This window comes from Lagenorhynchus albirostris, chromosome 7, assembly GCF_949774975.1.
Source record: "Lagenorhynchus albirostris chromosome 7, mLagAlb1.1, whole genome shotgun sequence".
In the NCBI taxonomy this organism is placed as follows: domain Eukaryota; kingdom Metazoa; phylum Chordata; class Mammalia; order Artiodactyla; family Delphinidae; genus Lagenorhynchus; species Lagenorhynchus albirostris.
The window spans coordinates 48,607,961-48,625,420 of record NC_083101.1 but is presented as its reverse complement, the minus strand read 5'-3'; the positions used below and the strand labels follow the sequence as shown (position 1 = coordinate 48,625,420).

Genomic DNA, 17,460 nt, shown 5'->3' with positions numbered 1-17,460 from the left:
AACGTTAGAAAAATCAGTATATGTAAATTGGATAAGAGTTACAAGCACTCACATTATAAATGACTTCTGCATACAACAGGATCCAGATAACTTGCCATTAGCTCTTTAATGTCCCCTTCGAAGCAGCCCTGTGTTTCTCAACTCTGAGCTATCAGAGGAGTGACTGGTGCAAGTTATAAAAAGTACCTGTCCAGAGGGAAAATGTTACCTCTGTCTGGCTACCTATCCTATCCTTCTCCCTCATGCCCTTAGCTCCTTACTTTTAATTTCTAGAAATAAATTGAGCTCCAATGAGTTACCCATGCCTGCACTGCGACCATTAGTGCCCCTGCCTGGCAGCAGAAAGCCTGTGTGATGAGCTAATGAGATTCAGAAGAGCATCTAAAGAATGTACTGTATAAAACAGAAGTTAGCTCTACTTGAAATAGTACTATTTGATCTATTCTTAGGTGCTTTGGAGGCCAATGCATACAAGCATGATTTTCACAAAAACACGTACTTTGAATTCCAAACCGCAAACTTACAAATGAAATTTTGCAAGTGAGACTATAAGAGCAAACTAGAGCTTTTCTTTTGTTCGGATGGCAGAGGGCTTTGGTAGCTAAAACTCTTGAGTTTTTGCTTCTTCCAGTTGCTAAATTTATTTTTGTTTAGGAGGTGATTTCACTGCAGTTTTTTCTAAAGCCACTCTAACCTGCCTCATCATTAGAAATGTTACTATTCACTTGTCAAAGTAGAACTCAACCTTACTATGGCCTCACTGCATTAAACTGGTAGAGAGGTGTCACAAACCAGACAGTATCCTTCCCTTTACAACACCCAGGGCGGGTGAAGGCTGGAAAGTGGAGAAGCAGCCATCACTACTTAGAATAGGCTGGGGTTGTTTAATTTAAAATAATAATAATCTTCCTTTGGTATTCTGATCTTGACTTGCTGTGGAGCAATTTGTCTCTGATAATTACTCTGTCACCTTTTCAGCCCTAAATTTTTACTCACATCATTTTGCCCAGCTTTTTAAATGAAAAGGGAAGATATTTACAGAACAATAAATCTGGTTGCACTCTAGGAAATGGTAAATGACAAATCTTTCTAACTCTCACTGTGAAGCCATCTTTAATTTGGGGAAATAACCAATTGGTATATTTCAGTAGTACTTTTTCTGAGTAATGGAACTACTATAGCTAAATTTACTTTAACAGTATTTTCAATGCCTTTCTTCTGAGCCTGTAGTGGGAATTTGTCCCATTTTCCTTTCTGTTGAGATCTGTGACAAGCATCATTTCATTTTCTAATTCTCTGTAGCCCCATTTTAAATGAGTATTTTAAATTAAAGTTGTGGCCAAGGAGAATATGTTGCATCAGACTGCTGAGACCATTTTGCTGATATCAGCTTTCCAAGTCCATGGAGCCGTTGGTTTTGCACCAAATGTTTAATGCTTATGGTGGTTTAATGTATGCAAAAGTTCCCTAGAAAGAAAATATGTGGACTGCAAATGTAAGGTGTCACTGTTATTGGATTCCTAGTTTGATGACCCACAAAACTCTGGGACTGAAAATGCCATTGTAATTTATTCTATATTGTTTTTGTGGTTCTTCAATGTTAGATAACAGGTGCTTCCAGGTGATGGATGCTGATAAGCCAAAGCTAAAGGTTTAGAAATAATATAAAACTTCACTGAGCATATGACCTAGTTGCAGGGGTACTCTATGAATTTTCTGCCAGAATTGCTTTTGTATAAAATTTTCTAGAACAAGATGAGTTTCTTGAGGAATGTCGGTTCTTCCTTCCCTATAGGTCTGTGACTGAGATCAGAAGTTGAAGTGATATTGATACATTCTAGTTTTATTCCCAGCTTCAGAAAGGCTTTCCAAAGGTACTGCCAGTCTAATGGTCTAGAGATTTCAAGGTGGCAACTGGAAAGCAACAGAGCAATTACAAAACCCCTCAAAAAACATACCATGCTATATAAAGCTTCTTAGTTAGCTATAGTCCAGTGATGAGCTATTTTGTTTTGTGAACTGGGATTTATTTAATGTATTTTGTGCATGTCAGTCAGTGATTCCCAGATCAAATCTGTATAATGCAAAGAAAGATAATTTTTAAAAAATCAGATTTAATCCTAAAGCATTTTAAGAGTATAAGGTTGTAGACGTCATGCAGCTGACAGCCTCCCCACCTGCCTGAGTAGCTCCTCAGTTTTACCTACTCCCTCTCACACACTCTCTGGTAACGCTCAGAGAAGAAGGCTTACATCCCGGCTGACTCAACAGTTACAGCTCTAAGTGTGAAAATGAAGCACAGGGATAATTCTCTAAATTATACAACAACTGTAATAAGGGGCTCAACCTGATCTAATAAGCTGAGTAAATAGCAAGGGAAAACCCAAAGAGAATTATGTGGGTGACTTGAGAAGTTTAAATACAAGTCCTTAATTAGGTTATACTTACCTGGTCTATAAGTCAGCTCAGCATTAACTGGAAGAGATGATTAGTAAGCAAATAAGAGTCTGTCTAATTAAGTCCAGCACTGCTTACTTTTCTAAATAATTTAATAGACTCAGCCCCAGATAAAGAAGAGTCTTTGAGAAAGGACCCAACAATGTCTGCTGTTGGGCCATTTTGGTATTGCTCTCTCAGTCAGTTTTAAAAGTTACCTGGAACCCAGTCTAGTAAGAAAATGCCTAAACCAGAGCTTTAGTGTCTTAGTACCTTCTTCCTTGGTCCTCATGTTCTGGTTTTTATAAGGCATCTGCATGAACTGCCAGGTTGTTTAACAGCCCAGGAATGGATTTGGGGGGCATGAATTTTTTGGTAAGATGTGGCTTGGTATAGAGAAGAGAGAGGAAAGAGAATCCTTCACTTACTGTCAGCTCTGAATGTCTCTGTTCTGTGTCACAACTTTTTTCTCCGTAAAGTGTGAGAGACGCTGGTTTCACTGCTATCTCACTGGGGTTTGTCAAGTCTGAGAACTGAGGACAGAATACCACAGAGTCCTGGGAAGGGCTCAGAAAATTGCTCCATTAACCTAGGATATAATTTTACAGAGAGCTCTTCCCGCTCACAGCTTTTGAGTGTAATTAACCTCATCAAATACTAGTGATTTTATAATTCTATTAGAAAGTTTTCAAAACCCTTATAAAGAGTTAGAAACATAATAGTAATTAGCTTCCTTTCTAAACATCTGTTATAAGCTGCACCAGGAATACATGACAGAGAAGAAACAGAACTGATGGAGAGTGCTAAGGATCCTGAGTTTGAGAACTATCTTTGTCAAATAATTGGGTGACTCTCAGAAAATAATTTAACCTCTCTGGGCTCGAGTTGCCTCATCTATAAAATAGGTAGAGAGATTGGGATTATTCAGTATTTTTTAAGCCTGGCTGAACAGTAGATTAACCGGGCTAACTTTTAAAACACTTTGGGGACTTCCCTGGTGGTGCAGTGCTTAAGCATCTGCCTGCCAATGCAGGGGACACGGGTTCTAGCCCTGGTCTGGGAAGATCCCACATGCCACGGAGCAACTAAGCCTGTGCACCACAACTACTGAGCCTGTGCTCTAGAGCCTGTGAGCGAAAACTACTGAGGCCGCAGGCCACAACTACTGAAGTCTGTGCATCTAGAGCCTGTGCTCTGCAACAAGAGAAGCCACCGCAATGAGAAGCCCGCGCACCGCAAAGAACAGTAGCCCCTGTTCACCGCAACTAGAGAAAACCTGCACACAACAACAAAGACCCAATGCAGTCAAAAATAAATAAATAAAATAAATAAATAAAACACTTTGGATGTCCAGGTTCTATATCAGACCAATGAAGAAGACTCTCTGGGAATGACTCCTGGGCATGGGCATTGGCAGTAGCCCCACAGGTTACTGTGAGCCTCCAAGTAGAGAACCACTGCATTGATCCCTCAAGGGTCGTTGGTGATCAAAGTCCTGTGACATCATGCTGTACTGTCTATGTGGTAACAGAGATACATATGTGAGATATGGTTCTCACATAGCCCACCACATTTTAATAATGAGTCCCTTTTCTCCAACTGTATCTTCTACCAAACTATGGCAGATTCTGCCTCAAATTGTGTCCAGATCACATCGGCATTTTGAAGACCTAAGTGCTTTATTTCGGGCTGTCTTGAGGGGAAAAGTTAATGTTATATCTTATTTTTTAAAAAATTAATGAAGGTCAAAGTTAATCTGCCCTCTAGAATTTTTTGACCACTTTGTTAAAAATCATTTCAACTTTCAAATATTCTTGTCAGGAGAAGGGGACCAAAGACATATTAAGTTAGTTGACCTGTTTCACTTCAGTCTTGGTGAATATTTAACCATGGCTTCCCCATCTAAAGACTGGCACTCTTTAACAGACAGTAGTTGCTGATTTTTCCCTTTGATGAACTGCATGTCGGTTTGCTAGAGAGAACAAGAGGTAAAGAAGGCACAGGTTGGCACAAAATGACTGTCCTGCCTGATAAAACAAGTCATCTGTCCTATGGATAACTCCACCCCTTTGTCTAGACAGGAGAATCAGAATAATTCAAGGCCAAGTATCCAAAGTGGACAAAATGCTCATTGTGCCTAGATGAACAGTGGGGACTCCCACTTGTTAAATATTGGGTTGTAATAAAAAAGAAAAAGTGGTCCTCATTTGGCAGGTTAAGACTCAGAAACAAAGGCTTCCCCTTGAAGTGACTGCTCTGAGACCACCTAGGGCAGGCAAGACCTAGCCTCAGTGCCAGCTTCATGGTCATGCCACCAGCCCAGTCACACTGCTCAGAAGGGCAGTGTTCAGGGTTTAATGTTCTGCACTTGCTGTCTTGAAATTCCTGACAAATTTACCCTTGAATCCGTGTTTTGTAAGTGAAGGCTGATGGGACAGTGGGGCATGTGCAGAGGGCCTGGAGCCTCGGCTCACACGTCATTCACAGTCACACGTCCTACCTCCTGCTGCCTCGCCAGAATGGGATTTCATTCATACCCGTTCCTGCCTTTAGTATCCCTGCCAGCCTAGCCTCCCCTCCCCAGCCCTGCCTGGGGCAGCTGACAGGGCCGTGTTCCATCATTACCCTCCATCTCTGGCTGGGACCTGGGTGCAGGCAAGGGCAAGGGCAGGGGCAGGGTCGGGCATGTGGCCTGTAGCACTGGAGGGCAGGGTAAGGATGTCCTTGCCTTGGCCTGGCAGTGCCGCAGTGGGTGTTGTGGGCAACTTTTTGGGGAGCCTCCCCCACTGTATACTGAGCACCCCCAGTGTGGAGATGGCAATCCATTGACAGGTTGGGGCTGCAGTCATGGGAAAGGGGCATGGATTTCCCTACCCCTGCTGAGGGCCTACATTTTCATTTTATACTGGGCTCCACAAATCATGTAGTTGACCTTGCCTAACCTGACTGCCAACAGACAGCTCTGGGCTGGACAGAGCTATGTGGGGCCTGGGGAGGGCTGTCAAGGTTCAATGTCCTAATGTGTTCACTCTTCTGGAACAGAGTGAAAGATCTAGCTGTCTCTTCAAGTTTTTCCTCTACTGTTAGATACCATAATATACACATATCATATAGTAGCTGTGTGACATAGAGAAAATTACTTAACTTTTCTGTACCTTAGTATGTTATTCTGTCATGCAGGAATAATAATGCTAGTGTCATAAACATGAAATATACAAACACAGATAAGTACTTGGCACAGTGCTGGGCACATAGTAGATGTTTAATAAGTTTTAGTTGCCATTATTATTGCGACTGTCATTATTATTTGCTACAGACCCTGAAAACAGTTGCAAAAGTATCTTGATTGATACTTTGAAGGACACATGTTCTAGTAAATTTATTTGGAGATTCAATCTCCAGGGTTCTTAAAAATTTCAAATTCACTAGAAATTTTTAGGAGGGGAAAAATTTCAGGTAGAAGAAAATTGTATAATGAGAAGGAATCTTGGCTTTGTCCATCATAAAAGGCACAAATGCCACACCTACAGTAGCTGTCTAATTTTTGAAGTCTACAGTGAGTAAAGTAGAGAGGATACCAGGTAACAGCTCATTTTCCGTTTTGCTAGAATAAGTGGATACAGGAGGTTGACTCAATGCAGAAGTCAAAGAGTATAATGTGGTGGTTTACAAGCCACATTGTCTCCAGTCACTGATGAACTGGTGTCCACAGTGGTAGCCTCCAATTAGTGACTGTCACTAACACCAGTGTATGCAGCCTGGTACTCCTGTGGAAATATGTTAACATATCTTTGGATTCCTAGGAAGTAAACAAAGCTGCTTCACTGTGCCATTACTATGATTTTCATAAATATATTGAGCACTAGCTGTATACCAGTGATTTTATATTCTCTCTAATCCTTGTAACCATCTCATAAGGAAAACATGCCCACTTTATAAATAAGAAATCTTGAGGCTCAGCTAAGTTAATTGGTTTAGCCAAGACTTTTTTTTTGCGGTACACGGGCCTCTCACTGTTGTGGCCTCTCCCGTTGCGGAGCACAGGCTCCGGACACGCAGGCTCAGCAGCCATGGCTCACGGGCCCAGCTGCTCCGTGGCATGTGGGATCTTCCTGGACCAGGGCACGAACCCGTGTCCCCTGCATTGGCAGGCGGACTCTCAACCACTGCGCCACTAGGGAAGCCCTAACCAAGACTTTTTAACTGGCGGAGAGAGTGAGTGTTTAGACACAGTTCTATATGACTTCAAGATTATGCATTTTATTTTAATTGATTGCAAAGCCTCTCCTGTAACTATAGTAAGTGAACACTTAGTGGAAGTGATAACATAGCAAACATTAATTTAGCTTTAACACCAGGTACTCTTCTAAGCACTTAATATATATTGACTCACTTAATCCTTGCTACAGCCCTATAAAGCAGGAATTACTATCCTCATTTTGCAGATGAGTAAACTAAGGCACTGGGAAGTTAAATAAACTGGGCCAGATTTTAAACCAGTAAGTGACAGGCCAGACTATAAACAAAGCAATGTGGTTTCAGATTCGGGGCTTAAGAACTAGGTGAAGAAATCAGAACTTCTTGAATTATTATTATTATTATTTTTAAAATTTTTTTAAGGAATTCCTTTATTTTTATTATTTATTTATTTATTTTTGGCTGTGTTGGGTCTTTGTTTCTGTGCAAGGTCTTTCTCTAGTTGCGGCAAGTGGGGGCCACTCTTCATCGTGCTGCGTGGGCCTCTCACTATCGCGGCCTCTCTTGTTGTGGAGCACAGGCTCCAGACGCGCAGGCTCAGTAGTTGTGGCTCACGGGCCTAGTTGCTCCGTGGCATGTGGGATCTTCCCAGACCAGGGCTCGAACCCATGTCCCCTGCATTGGCAGGCAGATTCTCAACCACTGCGCCACCAGGGAAGCCCCTCTTGAATTATTTCAAAGGGTTAACTGAAAAATTATGACTTGACTTTCTAAAATAATATACCAAGATATGCACCCAAATGTATGTCCTTCAGAGTATTAATCAAAATATTTTTAAAAATTTTCAAAGCCTGAAGCAAACAATAATGATGATAGTAGTACAAATAGCAGTTAAAATTAATTTTACATCTATTATGTGTCCTGGCACTGTGTCAGATGACTTACATATGCTATCTATTTAACATTTATAATGGTAGTATTATTATTCCTAGATAACAATAAATTACTGAGGCCCAGAGAATTTAATTGATGTTTCTCATGTCACACAGCAAATATATGATGGTTCTGGGATAATCTTAGACTGTCTGCATCCAAAACCCACATTCTTCACTTCCAAACTAGTACTTCATTCTTTCAGAATTTTTAGTGGTGGAAAACTTTATCTTCTGAGAACAGACCTGATTTTTAAAAACTAGCAGAAGCCATTTGTGACAAAGCCCTAAGTTTTTTGAATTTTAGGTACTCGGGATTAACTTCTGATCAAAAACATCATTTGAAGAAAATACAGAGTGCTTTTCTCTCATGATCTATAAATTGTCTGAAAGCAGTCCCCAAAACTTGTTCTGTGCACTCGTGCATCACGGTAATTAGAATCTCCCTAGGTGATGACTTTGGAGGAATGCTCTACTTAAGACCAAATTTATGCTCTATATTTGACAGGCACTGCATATTAATGAAGGAAATAATGGCTAAAATGGGCTTGTGGCACCATGCTTACAGGCATCATTTAAGCACCCTATGAAGTCACTGGGTATACTACTCTATAATGATTATTGACCGCTAAACCACTTCTTCATCTGCAGCACTTTTCTTATAGGGAGAACTTTCGTGACTTTTAATTAATGCACGGTTCCAGAGGATCCACACTGCATATGGTTCAATCTCATACTGTGAATGGGGACTGTATTGAATTGGGAACCCTTAAGGATCTTGTGTGGGCATATCCAACTCTTAAGTGGATGAGGAAGTTACCAAATCTTCATTTCCCTTGGTTCTGTCCAGGTCAAGACTACCTAACCCTTTCTTTGTTTTCCCCAGGCCTTTCTGGGGGTTGCACATAGCATCCTCCTTTTCAGTATATTGCTCAGAATTAATTTTCTTAGGGAAGAACTGTGAGAATAGCTTGGTCAGCTATTCTTGGTGAAGAAAATACTGCAGTGGGAAGGGGGGGATGGGGGAAAGGGGAGAGAAGAGGAAAGAGACAAGAGAGGTGGCTTTATTGCACATTTTTAGACTGTAACTGGTGTGAAGTGACTTCCCCTGCATTTTGCAGTATGCTTCTCTAAGAAAAATTTCCTCTCCAAACTCAGAAAGCTCCATGGCATGCCTGAGAACAGTCATCTCCAACTGCTCCACCCTCAACTAACTCTCTCTCTCTCAAAAGTTAGAAGCAAGCTTGTTGGAATACAGCATTTCTAGAATTTCCAAAAACACATGGTAGACTTTTCTCCTGGCAAAATCTGTCAGCCAAGTAGGGAGAGGTCCATGATGAAAGCTAAAATTTAGAAGCAACAGGGCTTCCCTGGTGGCACAGTGGTTGAGAGTCCACCTGCCAATGCAGGGGACACAGGTTTGTGCCCCGGTCCGGGAAGATCCCACATGCCACGGAGCGGCTGGGCCCGTGAGCCATGGCCGCTGAGCCTGCGCGTCCGGAGCCGGTGCTCCGCAGTGGGAGAGGCCACAGCAGTGAGAGGCCTGCGTACCGCAAAAAAAAAAAAAAAAAAAAAATTTAGAAGCAACAACTCTTAGAAGTAAAATTTGTATACTTCCCAATGTCTCCTTTCCAAAAAAAAAAAAAATGCTTTTCATATGGAGCTGTTCTATTGAGAACATTATTGAACGCAGCTGCTTGAAGAAAAAGCACTCAATTTGGATGACAAGATCTCTGTTAGAACAGGGAAGGAAATAGTCTGGGATGATAATTTCTACCTTGAATTGAGAGAAATGCTAGTTACGAACAGAATGAAACAGAGACCTAAAGTTAAGATATTTTTTACCAAAGGAGTTAGAAAAACATGTCTCAATGGATGAGACCCAGAAAATAAAATAATGAACAGTGGATAACTGTAGATAGCTACTTGTTATTATTATTAAAAACAAGAGTCACTGTGTCTGATCTCATACTAATCATTTCAAAAATCCTGAGAGGAAGGTTTGCCCCATTTGACAGAGGAAGAGCAGAGAGGCACAGGAGCAATGCAGTTAGAGCAGGTCACCCAGCCAGGGACTGGCAAAGCTGGGATTCGGCCCAAAGACTAAATCTCCAGCTCTTCACCATTCCTTTGCAGGACCTGAGATAGAATTTGAGAAGTGACTGAATGGTTTCTGATTACCATGGCTTTGTTGGAATGGCCGCCTCCTTGGAACTCAATGGTCCCAAAAGCATCTGTGGGGCTGAGTTGAGTGTGCTTGCTGATGGACCACTTCTCAGACTGGATGTCATTTCGGGAGAGGCGACTTTCATTTTTCTCATTCTGAAGAACTGAGATACTGGGAGTGAGGCCGACATGCTGGCCTATTAAACGCCCGCAGCAACACCTATAACATAAGAGGTCAAAGTGAACCCCTTGTATTAGTGACAACTGTAATACACACTGAAGGCAACCTGCTGGAGAAACCTACAAACCGTATCAAGCCAGCGAGTCAGTTTTCAGGTGGAAACCATAATGTGGCCATACCTGGCAAATGGTGAACTCGGGATTTACTTGACATACATTTCTTTTCTTTTCTGGCCCCTCCACATTTTCCTCTAGCTGTATAGGCTGTAACATGCCTTCCATCCTTCTGCACCTACCACCTTTCACACCTGCCACATTGTTCAGGATTGGAACGAAAAGAACGAATGCCATGTAGATTTTTCTACTTCTCACTCCTCCCATCTATCAAATCTTGCACGAAGGACACTGAACAGCTTTGAGGGAAGAATTTTAACAGGTACATTTAAATAAGGACTCTCAATCATATGTGAGTCACAACCTAACTTGTCTTTTCCCAATTGACACTCTCTGTCATATATCCAATTCTGAGAATGAAGATCTGCAGCTGAAGTGTTGTTGAAGAAACAATGAAAAAATTATTCACAAGGTATTTGAAAACAAAATTCACCCCTCATATCATGAAAATGTCCTTCATACTTTACTACTAGCACTGTTATGACTATTAGCAATAATACTGATACACAGCTATCATTTATTAAATACTAACAATGTGACATTCATTTTATGAGTAAAATATTATAGTTTTGAAGGTTAGGTAATTTGTTCAAGGTTATACAGCTGGTCTATAGATTCCAGAGTCTATATTTTAAACTACTCCATTTTACTGCCTTTTCATAAGGGCATTTCCAGACATTCATATGTTACTTTATCCCAAATGCTTTCCACCTTATATACTGTTGATCTTCAGGAAGGTAAGTAGAATATTGGATAGAAATCTATCCAGTGATTGGATAGAAATCTGAAGGTCTGCAGTCTAATTAGTAATCTGCTAGGAGTATTTCCTTTAAAAGTCTCTTTTTCACTGTAGCAGAACATTTTGGTAAAAAGTAAGCATTTTGATGAAATGCTGGAAAGGGAAAACCAGTAACCACACTAAATATATATATATGTATATGCGTATATCTATATATCCCATTCATATATTTTATATATATATATATATCCCATTCCTATAGACAGTGATGAATTCCCTTCCCTATGGTGTAGCTTTTATTTTGTACAGGCTCTCAGACAATTAACTGCAGGCATGGCATATTGCATGGTGTGTATATATGAGATTGCTTCAAAGATGTCCAGCAACAATTAAAAAATGATCTTTTAACATCTGTTCTCTTGCAATTGATAGTGACTGCTATCATATTTTTGTTCCCATAATTGCTACTTCAAGTTCTTGCTACATTATAGAGACAGCAAGATTACCTATGGGGGTCTTTGGTGCTGGGTATGATGTGAACACATTCTCTTTTATAAAACGCTCTTTCTATCCAGGACTTCTGAGCCTGAAAAAAAACAACAAAAAAAGAAGAAAGGTGAACACAACCTTTAAGCATTTTTGACTAGAAAGCAAAATTTCATAATCACTTAAGAGACTAGTGTATCATAAACTGAATTGAAATTGTGGTTACTTCACACATAAACACTGCATATAACAAAATCAATTATTACCAGAATCTGCTGGTTAGGTTATTTAACATTATAATATGAGAGTTACAGGAAATGACCATAATAAAAAATGTTAGTAATGAAACTATATACAAGTTCATAGTGACTTTTGAAGAACAGAAAAATAATGCTATTTACAGAGAAAATGAAAGCCACAGAGCAGGATGTTTATAACCCTTTAGTTAACAAGTATTCAGTGGTAGGAAGAAATACATCTAAAGAAGCATATGGTTTTCATGGCTAACACTTCCATTATATTTTCCTTATAGAAAGAGAGAAAAACGGTGAGGAAATTACATAATTCGAGCCCTAATCCATCACCATGTTTTTACTAAAATCCAAATTAGCAATGCTTGAATATGGAGGGGAAGAAAGGAAATGGAAACATAGGAAGATAAATGTCTTCATCACAGTCCAAAATTTCACAGGTAATGCCTTTGGAAGGAAGATACCACATTTTTTGGCAACTGACATGCCTTTCAGCATAGCAAACATGGCTTCTTAGAATGAACACTGTTGGGACTGTCCACCCAGAAGCCTGGCCACTGAGATTGGGCTCCCAGAAGGATAAAGGAAGTTTCAACAAACTGTACCATCTTTGTTCCAAAGCAGTGTCCATCCTTCATCCCTTAACCCCTTTTTTTAGCAGGATTTGAAACAGTAAAGGAGCCTCCTACGAAATCCAGTAAGCTACTCAGAAGATTCTTTCTCTAAGCGCATGTTTAAGACAGAAGTTGCTAGAGTAACATGTAATGTTATATCTACAAGGTATCGTCTTCTCTCTAACCCAGCATCAGGACCAAATTCCTACTTTTAAAATATACAGGACCAAAGTGCAACTAAGCTGTTTACCTGGCCTGTCCCAGTGACCAGTGTTAACTGTTACAAGCCCCTGCTTGTTGGCTGTAATTGATATTGACTCTGCCAGGGACCCAAATGTCTGTATAAGTTGTGCTAAGGTCTGGTTTGCCCTCAACCCCTTAATATTGCACCTGCCTCCTCTCTCACAGTGGAGTCTATGCAAGCATGTAGCACAGAAGGAAGTAGTTGTCTTATATTCATGACAAAGCACATTTTAAAAGTAGCAACGCGGGGGATGCTTGAGGGATACAAAGGACCTGCATCCTGTTTCAGTCATGGTTACAATCAGGTTGCATAATTTCTGAGTGTATAAACATTGTCCAAGTGAAAAGGAGCACCCACCCTGCCACAGAGATCCCTGGGTCCAGGTGGCCCTCTGCACCCTCACACCACAAAACTAACATTTGCAGTCATTTGTCATCTGGGCATGGAAAAAGCCCCAGTGTCTATTCTTAAAGATTTTTCTTCTCAAATACATAGGAAAAACTAGTGGGTTCATCTTTGCAGCAGAAATGAGCTTAGCAGCATAGATAACCAGTCTTTATCTTCGTAAAAAGCCTGTAAGTTAAACTATTCATAGGCTGTGATTTTTCCTAGAAACTGAATACTTTCTTTGATAACATCTCTTGGCAGATAGATGGTAAAAATATTCCTCACTGGACATCTGAAACCAACTTTTCCTTCACCTTGGGGAGCAGAAAAGGGAGAGCATACTTTCCCTTTTTTTGTGGCCCACGATCTGGGAATTTCAGGGAGTGCTGATCAATACTCATTGAGAGAAAGCAGGAATGGCAGTATCATGTGTAGACAATGACGTTTGCAGTTAGAAAATGTTGTCGTGAATGGGATTCTGCAGCTCGGACAAAGTCGTATAATTTCTCTGATCCTTGGTTTTCCTCATCTATAAAATGGGCACAAACATAATGCCTGACACAGAGTTGTTATCATTATTTAGGTACCAAGTTTTCACCTCAAGAACAGGGACCAGTCCTAGGTTGGTCTGGTACTACAAGTTCAGATAAAGGGTTAGATGATATTCCTATGAAACTGCTGTAGCAGATCTGACCTAAATTGATTTCACTTTGCACTGGAGATGATATGCTCCCAGAAGGCCTGGCTGGCCACAAACAAGGTATACAGGAAAGTTATTTAACTTTCCTGAGCTTTTTCTATAACATGAGGGTACCACAGCTACTTTGGAGAGTTGTTGTATTAATCAAAGCAAATGATTCAGAGAAAGCACCTGGCACATAGTAGGCACTCAATAGTTAATAACAATGCTTAACCTTTATTACGGGTTCATCATGTACCTGGAATTGTGCTGTATACGTATTATCTCCATGGAGCCACACAAGAAGCCCATGAGGGAAGTACTACTATTATGTCCATTTTACCAATGAAAAAATTGAGTCAGAGATGCAGCAGATTAGAAGACAGAGTTTGAACGTGAGCAGTCTGACTCCAGAGTTCACACTCTTACCCACTCTACTCAACTGCCTCTCCAAATTAGGTGTTATTGGTATTAAATACCCTAGATCTGGGCAGTGCCATCTGGGCTTGCCTGGGAGTGCCTTCTAGAGGCATGTCTGGGAACCAGTTCATACCTGCACCTTTCCCCTCCTTATTTCCCCCTTCCAGTCCCCACAAGTGGAGTAATGAACACTCTGCTCTCTGTTCCTCTCTCCTTGGGGCCAAGGATAGAGGTGGGACATTAGGCAGACATCAGAATATAAGAAAGACGTAAAAGAAGGGGGGGGGATCATTATAACGGCTACCCCAAAGAAGTGTAATCACACAGGACTTCCAACTTGAGAATCTGGGGGCCGCAACAAATAGATTAGACTTTTCAAGGGCACCTCCATTATTTCTCTCACTCATGGATCCTGGTTTCAACTTGGAAGGCCCTGGAAGGTGTGTAATAAGAATGACTGCATATGGATTGCCAACTTGTTTGTTAGTCTTTAAGTAATCTGACTTATGTGCAGTTTAGCAACTTAATTACCTTCTCAAAGGTGAAAAGCTACCTCACTGTCAGCAAAGAGATTGAGGATCAGTTTTTATTTCTTATTATTAGCAAACTAACAGTTTCTCTTGCAAAAGCATAGAAAATTTGAGGGGGGAAAATGTAAAAAAATCTTTCCATCATTCATAATTGAGTTGGATTCTCTTTTTGAGAAGAAAAGCATAATATATAACAGGAAGAGTGCACGTATAGCACATGAATTAGGAATTCTACCAAATATCATGCACAATTTACTATGATTTATTGTGGGCTTTGCTTTATTGTGCTTTTATTCAGTCTTCAGTGTGGATGGATATTAGATTTTTAAAATCATTTTCTTGGAGAAGGCATATTTGATGTATAATCATGATTTAACTTGTTCCCTAAACTAATTCCCTTTTCTTTTGTTCAAAGGCTTTGAACTACTCTGTGTGAAGCTTTATACTTGGTTGCAACATCCAGCTAAGTTAGCACAGAATGGCTAACCTTATTGTTAGAAAGAATGAAGCAGTTTTGACATGCCATATTTCTAGCTGACCCTTTAATTCTCTTCTAACGCAAAACTTCAGCAGCATGCCTTAAAATCTCTTCTTTCTAAACATGCTTTGGAGGGCTCATGTACTCTTAGAAAAGGTGGCTTCTATCAGCTCTTAGAAAATCACTTTTCTAAAGGTAGAACAGTCACATCACCATGATTGAGTTTGTGAAGGGCTATTTTCTTTCTTGTCTTTCTGCATTATCAGTCATGTGTGATGTGTAATAGGGAACTGTTTTTCAAAGGCTAATAATTAAAGGACATCTTATTCAAAACAAAAATGAGGACATTCACATTTCAAGAAAAGTATAATAATAACTCTCAAAGAATAAAGTACGTATGAATTTTGAAAGTCAAATATACAGTCAATAAAGCATCAAAATAATTGGAACTGAAAAAAGAAAAAAATATTGTTTCATTTAACCAGGTTTCAACTCTTTTTCACAAAGACTCTGCTACAAACGTTAGTCTCTCAAACTTCTTTGACTCTTCTTACCACCCACTCCCCATTAGCTACAGAATTAAGACCTTCTCCGCGCAACAATGATTTACAAGTACTTACACAGAGTATGTATTAAATCTGTCTACAGAAAGTCTCAGAAACTGCTACTGCAATCTACCCTTTAGCAGGGCAACTTAACAGGACACCAATCCAGTCCAGTAATTGCAAAATTAGAAAAAAAGGAGTCCACTAACTTTATAGGAACAAATAAAGCAAAACTTTACTACATCCCTCATTTTGAGACTCTCAGGTTTAAAAGGTACACTCTGCCCCAATCAGAACAAAACACCAAAGACCCCAAGGTACTGAATGCCTGTGTTCATTTTTACCTTTTGCTTTCCCTCAACATCTCCCTGGCATTCCCTGGGTCTTCCTCTAGATCCCCAGATCCAGTATTGGGAAGTTGAACAAGAAGAAAATGAGCTGAAATCATTTTACCTGAGCATTGACTCTGGGTGGTGGCAAAGGCAGTCCCACGAGCGGCTCTTGTTGCTTTCATTTTGCTGTGTCTGGGGCTGGTCATCCCGTTAATAATGCTCTTATGACCGCCCACTGGAAAAAAAGTCACTTGCCCGGCTCTTCCCCCAAGAGACGTTTCAAGTAAGCAATGAATTTGGGCAGATTAGCCCCTTGGAATGTGCTGCTTTGGGATTAGCCTCACTAAGAATCCCATGGACATTCCCTCGCAGCCCTCAAACACTGCTTGATTTGAACATCTAATCTGACGCCAGAAGAAAAACAAATCCCCGGAGAGATCGGATTTAACTGGCACAAGTCCTGACAGGCTCTCCCCCCTTTTCTTTTTCCATTTTCTGAGAGAAGGCTTGTGAAAGTGTGATAAGGTGTTCTGAGTTCTGAAAAGTTCAACTTTGGAAAGCAAATCCTTCTAAAGAAACAGTATATTAATGCTCCAAGTGGTTTGAACACACAAGCGGCATTGTTCATTCCTTCCCAAAGGATGGAATGATAGCATTTCTTTAAAGAGGAACTGCTAAAAACTCTGAATGTTTCAAAAGGATAGCTGGGTCCCTGAATGTGAGCCCAAGGAGAATAAAGTTGGGGTCTGTCAGTAACCTTCCACAACTTCTGAGATGTCAATAAATAATAATAATAAAACTGATCACACTTCTTATCCTGCAGCCCCTCCCCCACTACTGTAAATGTGTGACTAGAAACCTACACTCCCCTGTTCCCCTATTAAAAAAAGATGAGCTGGGACTATCACAGCACATGGATGCAGGCTGAAAGCAGTGGCATTGTGATGTGTTTATCTGGGGCGGGTGGAGGGCAACTTAGAGGTTTTGGCTCACACAACACAAAAGGGCTCTTTCAAATATCTTCCAAGAATAAGTTTTTTAGATAGTAGTAGTTCTTAGCTAGATAAGTGAACGAACTGGGGAAGAAGAGAGCTCAACTTTCAACAAAAGGCAAAAATACTTTTAAAGAAGTGACTATGTGAACACTTCATCTCCAAAAGACTTTTCTTGCAGATGGAAGTCAGAGCTGAGAGGTGTGTTCATTATCAACTCTGTGGGCTGTGAACCTCTGAGGGCAGTGTCGTTTTGAGCTTCATTTTCCCACAATCTCCTGTCAAAGCACCTAGTATGTGTTATGTGGGCACTCCCTGAGAGTCACAGTGGGAACTGGGTGACTTATTTCTAGCTTGGATCAGATCCATAGCCTTCTCCCTGCCTCTCTGCTGTTTCCAGGATGGATCTCTTTCAAACTCCCCCATCTTCTGGCCTCTCACTTACCAAGGTTTCCCCGGAGACAAGGGGCAACAAACTACTTAGTGACTTTCAAGTGAGGAAACATTACAATAAGCAAAATGCAAATGAATCATCATCAGACTGAGTGTTAGCATTAAACATGAGATGGAGAAGTCCCTTTGACAGTCTTTAGAAGTTGGCTGCAGAATAATACGTAGTGATCGCCTTAATAATGAGGATACCCATCCTTCTATGCAGCTGTAACACTCCTATGCATT

The 17,460-nt window shown here is 40.5% G+C and overlaps 1 protein-coding gene across 14 annotated transcripts in view; it reads right to left on the bottom strand.

Moving 5' to 3' along the window:
- TRPM3 (transient receptor potential cation channel subfamily M member 3) overlaps window positions 1-17,460 on the bottom strand; it is a 797,133-nt gene that overhangs the window by 250,565 nt on the left and 529,108 nt on the right. For all 14 annotated transcript variants that reach the window (XM_060153439.1, XM_060153443.1, XM_060153441.1 and 11 more), the window contains exons 2-3: window positions 11,331-11,410; window positions 9,747-9,951 (exon numbers count right to left, since the gene is read on the bottom strand). In XM_060153439.1, the coding sequence (XP_060009422.1) occupies window positions 9,747-9,951; window positions 11,331-11,410 (285 nt within the window). The remainder of the gene's footprint in view (window positions 1-9,746; window positions 9,952-11,330; window positions 11,411-17,460) is intronic.